Here is a 14,039-nt window from a genome sequence, read left to right as displayed (position 1 = left end):
CGTGTACGTACCTTGATTTCTACACGACTTGTACAATTTCTTCACCATCTTCACAGGTTCAATAGCATATTCTTTATTTGTTTCTTCAAGTAAATCTGTCGGTCAAAAATATACTATAAACACTTCTGAAAGACTACAGAGCTAATGTCACCTGGAACTGATAAATTATATACTTCATGGCATTTGACACTCTAAATGTTCATTTTGCGTAATTTATATAGTACTTTCAGACACCCGTGAATTCGCTGGAGCAAAGAAATTCTTAAAATCGTATCACCAAATTATGTCCATCATTCAGTGACAACAACAAAGAATCTATATACATCTATTTTCTATGTTTTTAACCTTTCGAAATTATTTGAAGAAATACGCTTTGGATTGCAAATGAAAGCATGAGTTATTCACGATAAAATGTTTTGATGAATAACACCTGCCAAATCGCGGAGTTGTCTCATATATCATTACCATTTGATCTTCCCCAAAGCTTATTATAGCTGCAAGTAAGACGTGATGTCAATTAAATAACCGGTGACTACACTTACCCCATATAATTGTATTTTCAACTGTTTTTTTCTACACAGATATGTACCGATTCTGATGTCAGTAATCAGAGAACTTCTTTCAAAGTACTGCAATAATTTATGAATTACACAGGTGTTCATTAAATACCAGAGTCTTCACAGATTAGAGAATGTAAGATATTATGTGTTATTCACACACTGAACTACCGAGTTAATTTTTACGTAATTTATTTGCACTACGAGTTACCTGTGATGCAGGATTCTACGGAAGCTGTTACAAATAGAGTTGTTTTGAATTGCAACAAGATTTCTGATTTTGCCTACTATTTCTCAGTTGTAATGACAACATTTTGTTTAGTGTCAGAAAGCTTGGACCGATTGCGATAAAATTATTTAATGCTTCAAACTTACATTTATTGTTTGATTACATTTTGAAAGAATACAGTATATGTAGGTATGATATAAATATAATTCATACATTTTCACATTTCTTATAATTAGAAATGGTTATGTAGTTCTGAACAAATAAATCTATGGATCTTATTAGAGATAGAATATATGATGTGATCTAAATTTAAAAGACTTGCGTAACGATAACCCTACAGAATATCAGGGTATACTACAAACTTAACCGTCGTGGTAAAACTGCTGAAAATTTCAGATTTTATAGACGTTTTATAAAAAAATATTAACATATGATTCTAGGATAATATAACGCAGAGAGATATGGAAAACATTGAAATTCAAATATACATCTTGAATATATTAAGACACACCGACAGAAGTTTAGTTACATCATGCAGAATAATATTATTTATAAACGTTGGTACAAGAACAACAATTTCAAGGGAGGATTACGATATTTACAGCGATCCCATTGATCAATTGGTTCTTATTTAATCGACCATGTGAAAAGCAAAGACGACCTCTGCGCAATTTGAGCGTAAAAATGGGCGAAATTCCGTAAAGTATTTTGTTCGGAGAGCTAAAGTTTCTGCCAACTCGCCCGATCAAACATAATTGCAATATTAACAATATACTGTCTGTCTACGTTCTGAGTTCCAATTACGTCGCGGTCGACTTTGCCTTTCATCCTTTCGGGGTCGATAAATTAAGTACCAGTTGCGTACTGGTGTCGATCTAATCGACTGGCCACCTACACCAAAACTTCGAACCATGTGCCTAGAGTAGAAAAGAATATTAGCTTTATGCCACTTAAATGAATGACAAAATGAAGACAAGAACAACAAATAATGTTATGCTGGATTGCCTAACATTTTGCAGTTAATGAAATAAAATATGAGTAATACTAAGCTGGAAAAGATATGTTATATTGTTAAATTCATGACAAACTGCAAACCTCTTTATGTTTTACAATTACTTTTCGATTAAGTCTTACGCTCGACATTTCCATAACAGAGTTCATCAATGCACAGAAATGCTTTATGCAGACTGTTTTTCAAACCCTGAACTAAATGAAAATCTGATAATGAACTAAATCTTATAATGTAATGTTATACAACTATTCAGATATAAATAACGTTAAGTAGAGACTTCCAACGAGTAAGGAATATTTTGGTTACAGATGAACAAATTAAAGTTCAATATATTTGTAGCAAAATCCCAGCATTTTTATAGATTGTATAAATCTATACATACCAATAAGTTCTACATCCGTTGCAGGTTGTATCACAGCTTTTATCTTCGATACACATCCCGCTAGATCTGGTTTCGATGAAATGTTAAATTCTGGTGGATTTTTGCAGGCATATAAGCAAAAGCTTCGACACGGCGTGATAGGTTCATTCACGTTAGGACCTGCTGAATTTCACAGAATTGGTGATTTAGTAAAAGCTTATAAATATTCAAATATACATATTATATATTAATTGTTTTATTGCTTCCTACATATTTGTTCCCCCACCCATTCTAGTTTTATATACGTCTGATTTTTCCTCGATTATATATAAAGTGTCCAGGTGGCTCTAAGTACCCTCAACTGATGATAGCGAATTGGCGACTAATGTCATTCCACATAATGTTTGCAGGCGCTTCATTTTTCCTTGAACCAAATTTGCAGTTCCATAAAAAAGACGAGATGCAAACAAACATGGGTAACCAGCAAAAAATCAAACCGGCAATCGGCGAAGGAGACTTTTTAGACGGTCCAGCCTTGACTGTCTTTTCATATCAACAGACAGAACATTCCAAACATGCCTTGCAAAATATTTTGGCAGCTGGTGGACCCACCTCAGTAAGAGAACGAGTCTAGTCTCTTTCATAGGAAACAGAAGATTGGACATTCCTAACGGCTCTTCCGTATTCTGTGGACAAAATATTTGACGTTTCACAATCTCTGAAACTAGGATAAAACTTGACGTTTTGCGGCAAATTATGACGGAGTCTTTGTAGGTATTAACCTCTTTTGCTTGACCCGTCATGGAGAACTTCCTCCTGACACATTTCTCAGATGGAGTAGTCAGCCTTTTCATGACCTCATCCCAGTTCCAGTCTATCTGAATGTTCGGTCCAAGGACATTATTTAAATTCTCTATCAGTCCAAAAGTGAGAAATGTATTGTTATGTATTGAATTAGATATGAGAAAGTAAAAACATATTTTATTTTGTGGAATATAAGCAAATTTACAACGTTATACTCTGTCAGTATTTAGAAAATAGTCTGTAGATAATATTTGCAAATAAAACAAACAACGGAGTGCATGGAAATTTTCACATTGGAATGAACGGGACAGAGCGCAATGACAGAACTTGAGAAAAATGAGAGGCAAGAAAAGCGATGTTTATTAATTTAACAATTTTGCTTTACCTGTGAAACTTGTTCCAACATTCTGATTTCCTTCATCCATATAATACCATATCATATAAAACCAACTTATAATCAAAAGACATATAAGAAAAGTGAACCTGTTTCAAAATATATATCATTATTATTTTATAAAGATATGGCAGATATAGAATATTAAAGAAGGTAAGTGTTAAATTTGAATGAAACCTAATGGAGTTTACTAGAAGTAAATATTTTACTAAGAATGGCTTATTCATGCAACATGATAATACAAATCCACATTCCCAGAAGGAAAACATTTTATACAATATCACATACTGAAACAAAATCATTCTTCACATACTCCGCTTTTATTCATATGGTTGATCATTCTAAGCCAAGCAGCCTTGAATGGACTAAAAAGAACAGCAGAAATCACTGAAGAGGCCACATGTATGACGAAAGATTTCCAGAACAAGGAAAATGAAATATGGACAATAATAAGACTAAATCTGAAGTGAAGAACGAATATATAGATACGTGTGTTTATTTGGCAAAGAATGACCGTCCATAAATAAATCAATATTGGTATTCATCTTTCAGAATATCCTGTATACATATATATATATGTCAGTGTGTATTGTGTGTGAGTGAGTACGAGTCTCTGTATTTGTGTGTGGGTATCGGGTGGCGTGTGTGTGCGTGCGAGTATGTGTATGTGTATTAGGAGTGTAAAAGTAAGGTTGCATTTCATGTAATGAGTACAGATCAGCTTCACTTCTAACCTGCATATATTCAACCATTGAAAATATGATGACTATCGTTAACAAATTGTTTCCCAAATTAAAACTAGTTTTGCGTTTCCTCGGGCAGAAAAATCAAGCTCTTTAGAAGAGAAAAATATTTCAATTGTCGTTTTCATATCCTCGTCTGTGCTACTGAATGCTTTTTCACACGTAATATGTTCGAGTGATCTGATTAAGTGAGAAACCGTAGTCATTCCCAACAATAACCTTACTAAGCAGAGGCTCCCGCCAAATGAAAATCCAATTTTAACAACCAGCTCAGATCTCGCACTAAACGTTTACTGTGCGTTAGGTGGAACACAATACATATAACTCGTAGTCAATTATTGGAGACAAGAGAAAAACTTCAGTGCGGCCATTCATTGCCCATAACTTGAACGTATCGATCGTATTTTGTTCTAAATACAATCACATCTAGCTAATAGAAAAAAAACAATACGCTACATTACAAGTCAAGGCTGCATTCACCGAAGAAAAACCCCATAATGATAAATTGAATGATCCAGAAATATCCACGTCGATATCCCCACACATCAAATCTAGCACCCTCAAAGTTTTCCTCATTTAGGTCACGTGCACTCTTTACCAGTGAAAAACATTTTAAAACAAGTATTCTTTCTTCCTCTAACCTACTTAATAATTCATTCTCCAAATTGGGTGGGAGCTGACGAAAAAGAACACAAGTGCTGAAATGGTAAAATGATAATGCTAAAGATGGGGATTTTATTTTCAATGAATGAATATATTTCTTCTAATTCGAATTCTTTGCATGAAATGCTATATTACTTTCCGGTACACTTCTTAATAAGCACGCACACATGTACGGCCGACCGCCCGACCGCGCACGCACACGAACTCACTTTCACGCACATGTATATATACGTATATATATATATATTTATATATACATATATATACACACATACACACACAGACACACACACACACATACATACATACATACATACATACATACATATATATATATATATATATATATATATATATATATATATATATATATGATTATATATATATATATACAAAAACCAAGAATAAGCACATACCTGCGAAACAAGATGGGAAAAATAGTACTGGAATACCGGATGTAGAATAATAGGATTCATTAATAAAGCTGCAAAGACATCGCAAAAACTGTTGCTCAATGTTTCACTTTCCCGTCTGCCGGACAGTTTTGGTTTTGAATCTAAATCCTGAACAATATTCTAAACCAAAAGTGTCCGACGAAGAAGGGTACTGTGAAACAGTTGTGTGATGTCTTTGCAGCTTTATCAATAAATATACATACACACACACATATATATATATATATATATATATATATATATATATATATATATATATATATATATATATGAACGTTTTTGAGTATAATAATATATATTATATACACAAACCAGTTTCGCCAGTAATAGCTTGACGTCGCTAAATTTGGTGGCATCTTTAAAATAGATATATCTTTTCAACAATCTGTAATTTACAACGTCATTGTACTGTCCATCCTAAAATTTGACCGACTGTATTGACATCCACTTTACATTCCTTAAATACTGGTAATACCGATTAAAAATTTAATTTGTTGATCATCTTTTAATATATCAAACCATCAAAACATTTATTAAACCTGATGAGATGTAGTTTGTGTAAGATATTACATAATGTTAGGTATGCTGGTCTTACTGCATATCACGCGCCAACATGTATATGTCACAATACTTCTCTTAATGAAATAACTATAGCAGTATCAAATAACCGATTCGTCTGTTTTCATTAAATTCTTACGTTATGTTGCTAGCATCTCAATCAGTGCGATGAGGAAAGTGAATATGAATATTTCTTTGAAAATATACCAGAGGGAACACGTATTATATGCAATTTCCATTTCATAAACACGAGATGTTTGTCATGAAACATTATTTTATGAATAGAAATATTGCATTTCTAAATGTCTCAGAGAGATTTATACAGTAGCAGCACGAATAAGTGATGTTATGTTGCCAACTTAATGTGGAAGTCCCACGAAAGGGAAGAATGCTACTGCTATTTAGCCCTAGTAAACACCGTTTCCAGTTGGCGAATATGCATCGACAGCTAGCAAGCCATGCTCCTCCAGACTGATGATGAGCAATGATTCTGAAATTACTCTTTCGATGATAGCTTTGATGAGTGGAGGTGCTTATCTTCCCCTTTGAAAACGTAAGGTCACAGAAAATGTGTCATGGCCAACTAGAAACGATGTTTCCTAGGGCTAAATATCTGTAGCATTCTTCCCTATTACAACCACATTAGGTTGCCAACATAACAACACCTTATGTTATGAACTCTCGGTAATTTATGGCATGAGATACCTGCTTAGACTCATGTAACGTCGTATAAACATATATATCCATCAATGTAACTATATTCATACAACTACACCTGTTATAAAGTATTCCAGATGCACCCTTCTTCCCTGTATGATGTGGCTTATGAATATTATGTACACACACGCGCGCGCGCACACACACACACATGCACACGCAGACACTTTCACATTTTTCCCAAAAGTAAATGTTATACTCACCATTTTTTGTGATTTTTGAACCAAGTTTTCCACCTATATATAAAATATAATAAATTCCAGCATTAATAATGATTTCTTTGATAATGACGGTAACGTTTTTATAATAAAAATTATTGTTTCACTTATAGCTACAAGCCTTGAACTTTTGTGCGAGCGGGCTACTTCATTGTGTCGATCCGATTGCTCAACGGATAATTCTTTTATCGATTATGATTTAATGAAGGGCAAAGTCGACCTCGATAGAATTTGAACTAATGATGATAACAACAACAACAACAACAACAACAACAACAACAACAACAACAACAACAACAACAACAACAACAATAATAATAATAATAATAATAATAATAATAATGATAATAATATACAACGGGGACATTTAACATGTGAGAGCGATAAAACACTGCTCCAAATTTTATCCAAAAACATCGGAAATAAAGACATCGCATAGAGACACAAATAGTTGACAAAGGGCTGAAGCATATCCGAGTAAGTAATACACACACTGAAATTTATTTCCATGATATATTATAACTGGAAATGATGTAGTTTAACTGGATATCGTCTCCACTGTTCGCAGAGCACATGTAAACACGCTTGATACGTTACAATCCATCAACAACCCTAGAATAACAATCGGGAAGTGCGTAATTTAAACTTGTTGCATAACAAGTACGAAAACAAAACACGTGCAAAACAATTTGACAACAGAAATGAACGCACTGGTACCCTACGAAAATGATGTCCGTCAAAATAAAGGGCCGGACATTGTTCCTAGTGTCGCACAAATATAACCGAAAATACATAAATGGATACGTGAGAAATATATTTCAATCCTTCACGCTTATTTTACATCAGTGCTCTACCCAAAGAACGAAAACTCAACAATATCCACATATAAAATATTGAAGAAAAATAATCTAAATAAAGACTTGGATACAGCAATGAATCCTAATAAACTAGCTAACATACGAAGATTATATTCTCAAAGCAAAACGAATATCAGAAATAGAAATAGAACATTTGAATGGAAAAATACATCAGGTAAATGCAGATAGTATCCACACAACAATGCCAAATAATATAAACATTGAGATAGTAAAACACGAAGACAAACGTAACATTTCCAACAAAAACGAAGTAAACAAAAAACAACAAACCCAGACCGTAGGGATGTATAATAATGTACAAAAAGCACCAATCCAGAACACCACAGAAAAACATATGAATGAAAAGGAAGGCGAAACAAATCTAAAACCGGGAAACAGTGAAGGGGAAATTAATGATTATGATACTATAAAAATGAGAATTGTCAAAAAACAGAACAGCACAGATGTCAGAATGGACCACAGATTATACCTCTCAAATATCAAAATAGACAATAAAACAACATCAATTATAAATAGCATAAACCTGGCCGTCTCGGAACTAATAGCCACAGAAACAACTGCAATATCACTGAGCTAAATGACATGATATATGCAGCAGACACTGCAGCCACAAAAGAAGCAGGATACTCCCTCAAACCCATCTAAATAGGAGTTCCACCACTCAAACAAACCCTTTGGATAAATAATATCCAAGAAAAAAAATTTCAATAGAAAGAAAACATCTATCGATTCTTAACGAAATTAGTAGACAATCAATACTACTAAGTAACAGGAAAAAAACAAAAAACAAAAAACAAAAATACTGTGAAAATACATTACAGAAAAAGATTTACCTGAGGTAAAAGAAAATCTAAAGCAAGATATCCTTGCCGAAGCACAAAGGATCCGCCGGTATGACAAACGCCAACGTTTTTTGAACAACACAAACAGTTCAACTTCAACCCCGCAAAATTCTACCAAGAACTTAGCAAAAATAAAATAGACATTACTACAGCACAAACAACAGAAGAAGTGGAAGGATTTCGGAAAGAAATATGGTCGGTGAAGGAACAATCTCGGAAAAGGACCATTAAAGCCACTAACGTAGCACATGAGCAACTCTGTGCATATATAACAACTGAAGAGGTCACCCAGGCACTGCAAAGACTAAGCAACTCCAAGGCACCTGGACACGACAAGATCTCCAACGTCTGGTTAAAATCTCTGACAGAAATACACAAAAACCTGGCTGAAATCTTTAACTACATACTAACAGAGCCAGCGAAAATGCCTGAATGACTCACGAAGGGAAAACTATCCTAATTCCCAAATCCAGAGAAATGGCGAAACCACAAATCTAGAGACCTATTACCTGTCTCGCTACAATCTACAAACCTTCACTGCAATAATATCGCAGAGATTGTGTAAGCACCTGGAAGAAAACAATCTGTTTCCAAAAGAGCAGAAAGGATGCTGCAAGGGCACATACGTCTTTAAAGATAAATTAATGATCAATAAAGCCATAACTGAAGACAGCCGCAGAAAGAAGAAAGGACTCGATATGGCCTGGATCGACTACCGAAAGGCTTTTGACGGGATTCCCCACACGTGGATTCTAGAAACATTAGCCATAAACAAGTTAGCACCACTAATTAGAAAATACCTAAAACACTCTATAAATAAATGGCAGACAGTGCTACAACACCAAACAAAAGAGGGACTTGTGAAAACGAAAGCCATCCCCATTCAAAGAGTAATATTCTAGGGAGACACGCTCTCTCCACTCTTGTTCTGACTGGCACTGACCCCTTTATCTGACGTGCTAAATAGATCTGGATTCGGATATAAAAGTTACGGCAAAACAAACAGCCACTCTTTATATATTGATGACCTAAAACTATACGATACAAATGATAAATAGCTGGAAACACTACTACAGAAAGTACACGGATTTACCAAAGTAATAGATATGAAATTTGGATTGGAAAAATGCGCCAAAGCAACCCTGAAAAGAGGAAAACTAGTAAAGAGTAGAAACATCAGACTAGATAAAGCCAATGAAATAAGAAAATTATACCAAAGCCAGGCATACACATATTTAGAAATCTATGCACTAGATAGGATACGACACACACAAATGAAAGAGAAACTAAAGAAAGAATACTATAGACGAGTTAGATTAATACTGCAAACAAAGCTGAATGCTAAAAAAAAGATAATAGGTATTAACACTTTAGCTGTCCAAGTTATATGTTACAGCTACAATATCCTTAACTGGACACTAAATGAACTAACAAAAATAGACAGGAAAATAAGAAAAATAATGACAGGATCTAGCATGCACCACCCAAAATCTGACATAGAAAGAGTATATATAGAACGTACACAAGGTGGTAAAGGTCTTATATAGCTGGAAAACTATTATAAAATAACCACCATAGGAATGCAAAATACCTACATCAGAAGCAAGGAAATATAATACAAATATCCACAAAACACGAGCAAAACAAAAAAACTTTTTCCAGTATTTAAGGAAGCTGACAAATACAAGCAATGAATCATACTACCTAACAAATATGAAGAAGAAGAAGAAGAAACAACAAAAGCTATGAAACAAATGAAATCCAAACTAAAACTGGAACAGCAGTGGACCATGTTAAAACGATGGCAAGAAAAGCCCCTACATGGCAAATTCTGGGCTAAACTAAATGCAAAAAATAGACAGAAAATTCCCAGCAATGGTTGAGAAGTTCAGAGACTGAAGGATTTTTAATTTCAGCACAAGTCCAAAGCCTCCGCACCAGAAATTACCACAAACATATAATGAAAATAAACATAACAAGCATCTGCAGAATATGTGATGATGGACAAAAACAATAAATCATATTATCTCTGGCTGCCCATTCCTGGCTAAGAAGGAATATATTCACAGACACGACAGAGCTGGGAACTACATACACTGGAAGCTATGCCAACACTATGGAATAACAACAGAAAAGAGATGGTATAAACACACGCCAGAACAGGTCACAGAAGACGAGAAAGCGACCATACTCTGGAATATGCCAATACACACAGATAGAGAAATTAAGGTTAATAGGCCAGATATAGCTGTCAGAGATCATGAAGAAAAAAGTGCTTTCTAATTGATGTATCAATACCAGCAGATGACAACGTTTCTCTGAAAGAAATGGAAAGACTTTCAAAATACAAAGACCTGGAAATAGAGGTAACTCGAATGTGGTATCTACAAAAAGAAATATTTCCTATCATAGTGAGTGCATTAGGTATGATGAAACACCAGGACTTACAAATATATATAGCATACAGAAAATTGCAATACTGGGCACTGCACACATTCTACGCAAAACACTTTCAATACAGTAAACATAAGAGCACCACAGCAAACCACAGCACATACCCAAGGTAGTGAAGTGAAAGCACGTTATAAAAATAAAACTACTGAACAATAATAATAAAAATAATAATAATAATAATAATAATAATAATAATAATAATAATAATAATAATAATAATAATAATAATAATAATAATAATTGCAACCACGCAGCAACTATGTGTTCCTCAAATTGGGGCTGTAATAAGGGTGGATCACTTTCAGAAATAGCAGAACTTTGCACCGTTCGAATACTCCGTATGGTGCTCGAAAAATAACGGGTGTTACCTTGGTTCACTAGTAGTGAATATTTGGCACCGTAGTACCTCTCCAGCGTTAGAAGCTGTGTAAAGACGAGCAATAATAATAATAATAATAATAATAATAATAATAATAATAATAATAATAATAATAATAATAATAATAATAATAATAATAATAAAATATCAGAAATAGAAATAGAACAATTGAATGGAAGAATACATCAGGAAAATCTAGATAGTAGCCACACAACAATGCCAAATAATAATATAAACACTGAGATAGTAAAACACGAAGACAAACGTAACATTTCAGTCAAAAACGAAGTAAACAAAAAAGAACAAACGCAGACCGTAGAAATTTATAATAATATACAAAAAGCACCAATCCAGAACACCACAGACAAACATATGAATGAAAAGGAAGGCCAAACAAATCTAAAACCTGGGAATAACGAAAGGAAACCTAATGATTATGATACTATGAAAATGAGAATAATCAAAGAACTGAAAACCACAGATCTTAGAATGGACCACAGATTATGTCTCACAAAAATCAAAATAGACAATAAAACATCAATAATAAATAGCTTAAACCTGGCCGTGACGGAACTAACAGCCACAGAAACAACTGGCAATATCACTGAGCTAAATGACATAATATATGCGGCAGCAACTGCAGCTACAGAAGAAGCAGGATACTCCCTCAAACCCATCTGAACAGGAGTTCCACCACCCAAACAGACCTTGTGGATAAATAATATCCAAAACAAAATTAAAAAAAAAGTGAAAAGATCTATCGATTCTCAACAAAAATGGTGGCCAATCAACACAACTAAGTAACAAGAAGAAAACAAAAATACTGTACAAATACAACATTACAGAAAAAGATTTACCTAAAACAAAAGAAAAGCTAAAGCAAGATATCCTTGCCAAAGCACGAAGGATCCGCCGTAATGAGAAACGCAAACGTTTCTTTGAACAAAACAAACAGTTCAAATCCAACCCCAAAACATTCTACCAAGAACTGGGTAAAAATAAAATAGACATTACTACAGAACCAACAGCAGAAGAAGTGGAAGGATTTTGGAAACAAATATAGTCGGTGAAGCAACAACCCCAGAAAAGGACCATTAAAACAACGAACTTAGCACCTGAGCAACTCTGGATCCCTATAACAACTGAAGAGGTCACACAGGCACTGCAAAAACTAAGCAACTGGAAGGCACCTGGACACGAAAAGATCCCAAACTTCTGGTTAAAATATCTGACAGGAATACACAAAAAGCTGGCTGAAAACTTTAACTACATACTAGCAGAGCCAGAGACAATGCCTCAATAGCTCACGAAAGGGAAAAGCATCTTAATTCCAATATTCACGGAAACAGAGAAACCACAAAACTACACACCTATAACCTATCTCCCTACAATCTACAAAGCCTTTACTGCAAAAATATCGCAGAGATTGAGTAAGCACCTGGAAAATAACAACCTGTTTCCAGAAGAGCAGAAGGGATGCTGCAAGGGCTCATACGGCTGTAAAGATCAATTAATGATCAATAAAGCCATAACTGAAGACAGCCGCAGAAAGAAGAAAGGCCTCAGTATGGCCTGAATCGACTACCGAAAGGCTTTCGACGGTGTTCCCCACACGTGGATTCTAGAAACGCTAGCCATAAACAAGGTGGCACCAATAATTATAAAATACATAAGGCACTCTATGAATAAATGGCAGACAGTGCTAAAGCTCCAAACAAAAGAGGGACTGGTGAAAACGAAAGCCATCCCCGTTAGAAGAGGAATATTCCAGGGAGACACGCTCTCTCCACTCCTGTTCTGCCTGGCACTCACACCTTTAAGTGAATTGCTAAATAGAACTGGATGCGGTTACAAATGTCACGTGAAAACAGTCAGCCACCTTTTATATATGGATGACCTAAAATTATACGCTAGAAATGATAAAGAGCTGGAAACACTACTACAGACAGTACATGGCTATACCAAGGAAATAGATATGAAATTCGGATTAGAAAAATGTGCCAAAGCAACCCTGAAAAGAGGAAAACGAGTTAAGAGTAGAAACATCACACTAGATAAAGCCAATGAAATAAGAGAACTAGACGAATGCCAGCCATACAAATATTTAGGAATCAATGAATTAGATAGGATACAGCATACACAAAAGAAAGAGAAAATAAAGAATACTATAGACGCGTTAGATCAATACTAAAAACAGAGCTCAATGTTTAAAACAAGATTATAAGTATTAACACTTTAGCCGTCCCAGTTATAAGGTACAGATACAATATCCTTAACTGGACGCTAAAATAGACAGGAAAACAAGAAAAATAATGACAGGATCTAGGATGCACCACCCAATATCTGACATAGAAATGATATATATACAACGTACAGAAGGTGGTAGGGGTCTTATACAGCTGGAAAACTATTATAAAGTTTCCATCATAGGACTGCAAAAATACCTACTTCAGAAGCAAGGAAAACTAATACAAATAACCACAAAACACGAGCAAAACAAAAAACTGTTTTCAGTATTTAAGGAAGCTGACAAATACAAACAAGAAATCAATCTACCTAACAAATACGAAGGAGGAGGAGAAGAAGAAGAAGGAGGAGGAGAAGAAGAAGAAGAAGAAGGAGGAGGAGAAGAAGAAGAAGAAGAAGAAGAAGAAGAAGAAGAAGAGAACAATAATAATAATAATAATAATAATAATAATAATAATAAGAAGAAGAAGAAGAAGAAGAAGCAGAAGAAGAAGCAGAAGAAGAAGCAGAAGAAGAAGCAGAAGAATA

The 14,039-nt window shown here is 34.5% G+C and overlaps 1 protein-coding gene across 7 annotated transcripts in view; it reads right to left on the bottom strand.

Annotated features, from left to right (window-relative positions):
* LOC149134420 (uncharacterized) overlaps positions 1-14,039 on the bottom strand; it is a 48,332-nt gene that overhangs the window by 14,958 nt on the left and 19,335 nt on the right. For 4 of the 7 annotated variants that reach the window (XM_089356547.1, XM_089356546.1, XM_089356550.1 and 1 more), the window contains exons 4-7: positions 6,697-6,729; positions 3,349-3,446; positions 2,181-2,342; positions 12-95 (exon numbers count right to left, since the gene is read on the bottom strand). In XM_089356547.1, the coding sequence (XP_089212673.1) occupies positions 12-95; positions 2,181-2,342; positions 3,349-3,446; positions 6,697-6,729 (377 nt within the window). The remainder of the gene's footprint in view (positions 1-11; positions 96-2,180; positions 2,343-3,348; positions 3,447-6,696; positions 6,730-14,039) is intronic. The other 3 variants (XM_089356548.1, XM_089356544.1, XM_089356549.1) reach the window with 1 other exon arrangement.

This window comes from Octopus bimaculoides, chromosome 8 (assembly GCF_046866305.1).
Source record: "Octopus bimaculoides isolate indiv1 chromosome 8, ASM4686630v1, whole genome shotgun sequence".
Taxonomy (NCBI): Eukaryota; Metazoa; Mollusca; class Cephalopoda; order Octopoda; family Octopodidae; genus Octopus; species Octopus bimaculoides.
This window is presented reverse-complemented; position numbering and strand designations above follow the sequence as displayed.